At 38.8% G+C, this 7,814-nt stretch overlaps 1 protein-coding gene across 3 annotated transcripts in view; it reads left to right on the top strand.

The window, feature by feature from the left end:
- CKAP5 (cytoskeleton associated protein 5) overlaps positions 1–7,814 on the top strand; it is a 106,056-nt gene that overhangs the window by 94,391 nt on the left and 3,851 nt on the right. For all 3 annotated transcript variants that reach the window (XM_010842362.1, XM_010842360.1, XM_010842361.1), the window contains exons 36-42: positions 4,379–4,558; positions 5,132–5,319; positions 5,827–5,902; positions 6,608–6,796; positions 6,877–7,014; positions 7,431–7,514; positions 7,596–7,755. In XM_010842362.1, the coding sequence (XP_010840664.1) occupies positions 4,379–4,558; positions 5,132–5,319; positions 5,827–5,902; positions 6,608–6,796; positions 6,877–7,014; positions 7,431–7,514; positions 7,596–7,755 (1,015 nt within the window). The remainder of the gene's footprint in view (positions 1–4,378; positions 4,559–5,131; positions 5,320–5,826; positions 5,903–6,607; positions 6,797–6,876; positions 7,015–7,430; positions 7,515–7,595; positions 7,756–7,814) is intronic.

Raw genomic sequence — 7,814 nt, 5'->3', positions numbered from 1 at the left:
AGTTTTGGAGCCCAGAAAAATAAAGTCTGACACTGTTTCCACTGTTTCCCCATCTATTTCCCATGAAGTGGTGGGACCGGATGCCATGATCTTCGTTTTCTGAATGTTGAGCTTTAAGCCAACTTTTTCACTCTCCACTTTCAGTTTCATCAAGAGGCTTTTGAGTTCCTCTTCACTTTCTGCCAAAAGGGTGGTGTCATCTGCATATCTGAGGTTATTGATATTTCTCCCGGCAATCTTGAGTCCAGCTTGTGTTTCTTCCAGTCCAGCGTTTCTCATAATGTACTCTGCGTATAAGTTAAATAAACAGGGTGACAATATACAGCCTTGATGTACTCCTTTTCCTATTTGGAACCAGTCTGTTGTTCCATGTCCAGTTCTAACTGTTGCTTCCTGACCTGCATATAAATTTCTCAAGAGGCAGATCAGGTGGTCTGGTATTCCCATCTCTTTCAGAATTTTCCACAGTTTATTGTGATCCACACAGTCAAAGGCTTTGAGCTTTGTACAGGAGACGGGGATTAAGACCATTCCCATAGAAAAGAAATGCAAAAAAGCAAAATGGCTGTCTGGGGAGGCCTTACAAATAGCTGTGAAAAGGAGAGAAGCAAAAAGCAAAGGAGAAAAGGAAAGTTATAAACATCTGAATGCAGAGTTCCAAAGAACAGCAAGAAGAGATAAGAAAGCCTTCAGCGATCAATGCAAAGAAATAGAGGAAAACAACAGAATGGGAAAGACTAGGGATCTCTTGAAGAAAATCAGAGATACCAAAGGAACATTTCTTATTTATAGTCATTCGAAATTGTTCCATATATTTTGGCATCTAATATATGGATAAAAAACTAGAAAGTTTATTATCTTAGTGACTAAGGCTTAAAACTTTGAGGCTTAAAACTTCTAATCCAGTTCTGAGACTATAAAGAAATACTATGTTGTAAAAAAAGAAGTTAGCGTGTGAGATAGCGCAATTGAAGTGCAGGTTGTGCTCAGGTCCCACAGCGTCTACGCAGTGCCCGCGGTGTGTCTTCATACCTCATTCGAGGTTCCGCAGTGTATTTAGTTGCATTGAGCAGCTTCAGCCGCATGTGACAGACTCTGGTAAATTCTCTTATCGTCTTTATTCTTTTACAAATATTTTCTAATTTTCCTTGTTATGGCTTGTTAGGTATACCCATCATTTAAAAGCGGACATTTAATTTCCAAATACATGGAGTTTTTTTAAGTGTCTTTAATGTTAATTTCTCATTTTTATATTAATTTCTAATATACTCATTCGTAAACACTTTCTTCTCTGCAGTCACGCCTCTGTTTTTTCAGTCTTCTAACTTTATTGAGGCTTTCCATGGCTGAGTCAAAGCTCTCCCTTGGTAAATGTCACACTGCACTTGAAAATATGTGGGCTATTAATATCTTTTGATATTGATTTCTAACATAACTCCACACTGGTAAGAGAACAGATTATGATTTCAACACCTTTAGACCTTGAAACTTTCACCTTATTTTATGTCCCTGGATATGGTCCAGTGTCTCCTAGTTTATTGTCTATGGGAACTTTAAATTGAAAGTCTGTCCTGTTGTATGAAAATTGTATGAATCTTAATTATATTGAATTGGTTCATACCGTTTTTCAGGTCTGCTGTATCCTTCTGCTTTTTCTGTATATTTGTTCTACTAACTTTTGAGAGTTTGATATTGAAACTCCAACTAAAAATCTTATCTACTTAAATAATTGTAATATTTGGGGCACTATATGTAACTTTGTTCTGTATTTTCCAAGTCTTATGTAAATGTCTTATCATACTTTCATAGTTTAAAAAATAAAAAAGTGGAAAAAAAACCGAAACTCTTAACACTTTCCTGCATTGGAGAAGGAAATGGCAAGCCACTCCAGTGTTCTTGCCTGGAGAATCCCAGGGATGGGGGAGCCTAGTGGGCTGCCGTCTATGGGGTCGCACAGAGTCGGACACGACTGAAGCAACTTAGCAGCAGCAGCAGCAACAGTGAAGGAAACAATTCCCCTCTACAACTATACTGAAGCTACTGAACTCAGAAAAATATATTGCCTGAAGTGCATTTATTAGTGAAGAAAAGCTAAAATAAAGTAACTTAGTAGTTATACTTAGAAATTAGAAAAATAAAAAAATAAAAAATTTGCGAGTAAGTAATATAGCTAAAATTCATGAAATTCTAAAAGCCAGTTCTCGTTAAAAAAAAAAAGTTTGAGGTTAAAATTCCCTTACTAGCCTGATTGGAGAGCAAAAATATAAGTACTGGGGTGAAAAAGGAACTAACCATAGATGTGGAAGAGATTCTTCTAAAAAATAAGATAACACACATGTAACCCTGAAGCGAACTAAGCATTCATGCAACTCTGTGGAAACTTGTTTCAACTGATCCCCCTCTCAAATTTTTTGAAATAACCAAGGAATTTGGGGAAACCATTGAAAAATAAGGAAGGAAACCCAGAACCTAAAATGAAAAGACAAATTTGATCATATAAAAATTTTAAGATTTTAATTTGGAGAAATTTACTGTATACTGTCAATAAACAAGTGTTATATTGTGGGATATATTTGCATATGACCAATAAAGGACCAGTAACTACAGGAAACAGAACTCTTACTAACTTACCTTGAGAAAAAGAGAACCTATAAAAAAATAAGTAGATCAAGGATAAGAATAGGCGCCCTGGTGTGGGGAGGGAGGAGGGAAGAGGGTTCAGGTAGGGGAACACATGTATACCTGTGGTGGATTCATTTTGATATTTGGCAAAACTAATACAATTATGTAAAGTTTAAAAATAAAATAAAATTTAATAAATAAATAAAATAAATTTATATTAAAAAAAAAAAAAAGAATAGGCAAGTCACAGATGATATCCAAATGGCCAATAAACACATGTGAAAAGATGTCCAGCACCTCCCCACCACAGAAATGCACATTAAAATAGTAAGATCATCACATTCAAACTTTGAGTGTGACAAAAGGTAAAATGAGTAATAATACTTCCAGCTGATAGAGACACTGAAAAAACAGTCCTCTTACACATTACATGTAGAAATGTCAATTACCTGTTAGTGCGTTTTTAAAGAAAACAGTACTGATATCTATTATAATTTTAAATGTTTTATCCTTCAACCTAAAAGTTAAACTCTTGGCACAAAGAGTTTTTATCCTTTTTTTTTTTTAGAAATTAAAAGACAAGTACCTTGGGATATATATATACACACAAAGATGTTTATTGTAAAATTGTAGTGAACAAGATATCCAAACTAGTTGATTGGTCAGGGAATGATTAGGTTTTGGTGTGTCTATATGTGGACTATTATACAGCCTTTAAGAGTAGAATTGTTGACTTTAAGGATTTTTGTAATTTTCTGTTAGGAAAGATAGATGCAGAGAACTGTGTATACTATAAATATTCTTATGGAATAAACAGTGCCCTAAACCTTGACCCTGTGTATGTGTGCATGTGTGGTTATATGTGATTCTGTGAGCATGAAAGTATATCAGGCTGTTGATGTTAATTACCTTGGAAAAAGAGTAAGCCCCCCCAATGTGTATATATATATATATTTTTTAAATTATTTTGTCCACGTTGAAACAGTGTTATTAAACTGTTCCAATGATATAAAATTGTATGTGCTTATGGGTATACATGCATAAAGAAATTAAAGAAGGACCACCAGCTTCTCAACACAAGATGGCACCATTCACGTTGCACTTTGTATAGATGGTGCCCCTGGAGTTGTGCAGTGTAGCATCCTTGCAGGAAAGAGTGGGCATGAATATTGTGATTGTCAGTAATGATTGTCTCAGGGTGAAATTTATGTAATCATAAAAATAAGATCTTTTTACAGTAGTGAATAGGAAGTATGTGTTTTTCCCATAGTAAAATTTTAATATTAGTAACAACCAGTCTACTGAACCAAAAAGAACCTGGACCGAGATGTGGAAAACTTGAGTATTGAATTTGAACTAAGTAGCCTGATTTTACTGAGCCTCATTTTCTCATCTGGTAAATGAAGGTCTTACATCCAGCCCTGTCTGTTTCTACCTCTCAGAGCTGTTGGAATAATCAAATGACATAATGGGTATAAAAACACTCTCTTTAATTAGCATTTAAACACAAGGATTATTATCTCCTAAACTAGATGGCAAGCCTCTTAGAATAATAACTCACACCATAGTATCTTGCTCTGTAAATATTTATTGAATGAGTCCTTAAGGACTAGTTATTTGTATGATAAGTAATTGAGTTTTTTCCAGCTAAGATATTAGAAGTGCTTTGCTAATAAATATTACAGAGACTTGTAGTGTCTTCCTGCTACCTAGAAGTATGAAGCTTGGAAAATACATCTTGGATTTTTGTTATCAGATCGATGAGGTCCTGAGACAGGAAGACAAAGCTGAAGCCATGTCTGGCCATATTGATCAGTTCCTCATAGCTACGTTCATGCAGCTGAGACTCATCTACAACACGCACATGGCAGATGAGAAGCTGGAGAAGGATGAAATCATCAAGTTGTATAGCTGTATCATTGGCAACATGATTTCGGTAAGCCTACCTCTGCAGAGCCTGAGTTTCCCTTCAGTCTCTCATCCCACCCAGGTTCTCAAGCCTGAGTCGGTTCTGATGTTCCAGTGAAACATGGGAAACAGGTCATTTGTGGGACTTTTCCGTGTAAGCTATTGGCTACTGCACTGGACGCTGGACAGCGTTCCCCTCACCTTATTGTGAGGAGACTTACAGACTACCTGGAATTCTGCTTTCTGCCAGTTTCTTCATTGGTTATGGTTGGGCCCTAGCTGGCTTTTCACAGAAACTGCTTGTCAGTAATGACTGTCTCAGGGTGTAATTTACATAATCATAAAAATAAGATCTTTTTACAGTAATGAATAGGAAGTATGTGTTCACATTAAAAATACTTTTCATAACAGGAATGAAGCACGCCAATTAATTTTCGCTATTACTGGAGGTTTGGGAGAGTAGTGATCTTTATTTTTCACCTAGTACTGTGAATTTTTATAAATACAGTGTAATCGTTTATTAGACTGTGACGCCCAGGTTTCTCTTCCTCACTGTGTACGTTGAGTTTCACGCCTCTCTAACAGAATTCTCATCGGATAGCTGTTTCAGATAGAAAGCCTCGCCCGGGAGGCCTCCACTGGAGTTTTGAAAGACCTGATGCATGGCCTCATCACCTTAATGCTGGATTCTCGAATTGAAGATCTGGAGGAAGGGCAGCAGGTGGTCCGCTCTGTGAACCTCTTGGTGGTGAAAGTTCTGGAGAAGTCAGACCAGACCAACATCCTGAGGTATATTTGTACTATGAGCATTAGAGTCTGGAACAGCCTCTCTTTTGTCTACGCATAGAAACCAAAAGATACTAGAGCAGTTGTAAGTTTAGGTTTGTCTGATAAATTACTACTCTTCTCTTCCTCAAGAACCAAAGTTATTCCAACCTGAGACAGCAGTTATAGTAACAGCTCAGTAAGCCAGCCAATGTTATGAGTTTTCTAGAACAGGACCGTGGAATTTGTCAGTCACCTCCTCTTTGGTATACATTTCATTGCATGTACATTCCTTTCTTACCAGTGACAATGAGAAATAGCTTCAAGCTTTACCATTTACCAAGTGGTAACTTACAAAGCTTCGATGATGTTTATTTCTTAATGACTGAGTAATCAAGGACAGTTCCTGATACATGAGCTCTTCATTTCTCAGATGGATAGAGACTGCTTACACTTGGCCTTTCAATTACTGATTTTAATTGGAATGCAGGCTTGAAACATTAATGCTATTGTGTTGGGTTTGTTTTCTAGTGCCCTTCTTGTTTTGCTCCAAGACAGTCTCCTAGCAACAGCCAGTTCTCCCAAGTTCTCAGAGCTTGTTATGAAGGTGAAGTTGACATAATTTGGTATCTTTTCTTTTAAAGTGTAGGGAAAGAGGATTGAAAGTAAGTCAGCCAGGCACGCCTGAATAATACAGTTGTTGTCCATTTTTCCTTTCCTGCTATACCCCCAGTTCAGGCCTAAAAAAATTCCTGGTCTCAAACAGTGAAAAGATAGAACTATTTTGTGAATGTCTCCAGTTTTCCTAGAATGTAAAGGCAAGAAGTTTGATGAGACAAATTTCATTTCTCATGGGGGGAAAAATATGTATAGATTTATAATGTTTTGGTCTCTTTTTGAAAAGCTGCAGATGAACATATCTGTAACATTATAATACTGTTACTGCACTGTCATAGTGTAAAATATTTTTGTTTTCTCAGAGTAGATTTGATTAGGTGATATGAACTACTCTCAGGAACCAAACATACCCAGGACAGAATTTCCACATTTCCTTATCGTTCAAGGTCCCCTCTCTAGGGTGTGGGCAAGAGGAATGAAGTGGTCAGGTAGACGACCTGTCTGACCTTAGCCAGGGACACGGTTGAGGTAAATGACAGTGCCCAGTTAGCAGCCGCACTCGGCAGTTCGTGAGGTGCCACTTGCACGTCCCTGACCGTCCTTTGGAGGTGGCCCCAGAGCTTAGGGAAGCATGGTGACAGGCTATCCTCGTTCTTCAGCGACTCCATCTGACTTTCGTTTGCTTTTTAAATAGTGTCTCTGGAGGATGGTTCGACTACTGCCTGACACCATCAACAGCATTAATCTGGACAGAATTCTTCTGGATATACACATTTTCATGAAGGTCTTCCCCAAAGAAAAACTCAAGCAATGCAAAAGTGAATTTCCCATAAGGACCCTAAAAACGCTGCTGCACACTCTATGCAAACTGAAAGGGCCCAAGGTGAGTGAGAACAGCAACCATCCCGTGGTAGCTTGGGAGAACGGCACCGCTGCCATTCACCATACACGTTTCTCCCTCAGATCCTGGACCACCTGACTATGATTGACAACAAGAACGAGTCAGAGTTGGAGGCCCACCTCTGCCGGATGATGAAGCACAGTATGGACCAGACCGGGAGCAAGTCTGATAAGGAAACAGAAAAGGGAGCATCTCGAATTGTGAGTGTCCTGACTTAAAAGACTGAGAGAAGTGATCTTGCCGAAGGGATAGGCCACTGGAGCCTGTCTTTCTTAGGGCCTACGGTGAAGGCTCAGGGATTAGTCTAGTCACCTTGAAGTTCTCAAATATCAACTCTCACCTGTGCTTTTTGTCCCTAAGAAAAGTTTCTGTGTCCATGCCTAAGGCATCGATCGGTGCCCAGATAGATTTAGGGAGGGACTTTCCTCCCTAAGTTTAGCTGAAGACCTGAGACTGTTACTGTTTCTGCTGCAGCCTCTGCAGCTCTGCTTCTGTTATCTGCAGGAACATACCAGGAAGGGCTGAAGTCTGAGAGAAGATATTCAGTTCTTTTCCAACCACTGGTTCCTAACTAATAACTCAGATCTAACCAATGGTTCCTTCCTCGTGTCTTTAGGATGAAAAATCATCAAAGGCCAAAGTGAACGATTTCTTAGCTGAGATTTTTAAGAAGATTGGCTCTAAAGAGAATACTAAAGAGGTGAGAGGGAAAAGGTTGACCCAAATGGGGATCTGCTTTATGGAAAAGAGTCACTAACATCTGTCTCCACCTCCTTTTCAGGGCCTAGCAGAGTTATATGAATACAAGAAGAAATATTCAGATGCTGACATTGAACCATTTCTGAAAAACTCCTCACAGTTCTTCCAGAGCTATGTTGAGAGAGGCCTTCGGGTGATTGAGATGGAGAGGGAGGGCAAAGGCCGCCTTCCCACCTCGGCAGGTACAGCTCCCCCCGGTGCCTCCAGGACAGGCTCAGAGTCGCTCCCGCCCCACCACCAC

The sequence above is a fragment of the Bison bison genome, unplaced genomic scaffold (assembly GCF_000754665.1).
Source record: "Bison bison bison isolate TAMUID 2011002044 unplaced genomic scaffold, Bison_UMD1.0 scf7180017864178, whole genome shotgun sequence".
Classification (NCBI taxonomy): Eukaryota; Metazoa; Chordata; class Mammalia; order Artiodactyla; family Bovidae; genus Bison; species Bison bison.
Note: the sequence above shows the minus strand (reverse complement) of the source record. Positions and strands in the feature narration are given on the sequence as shown.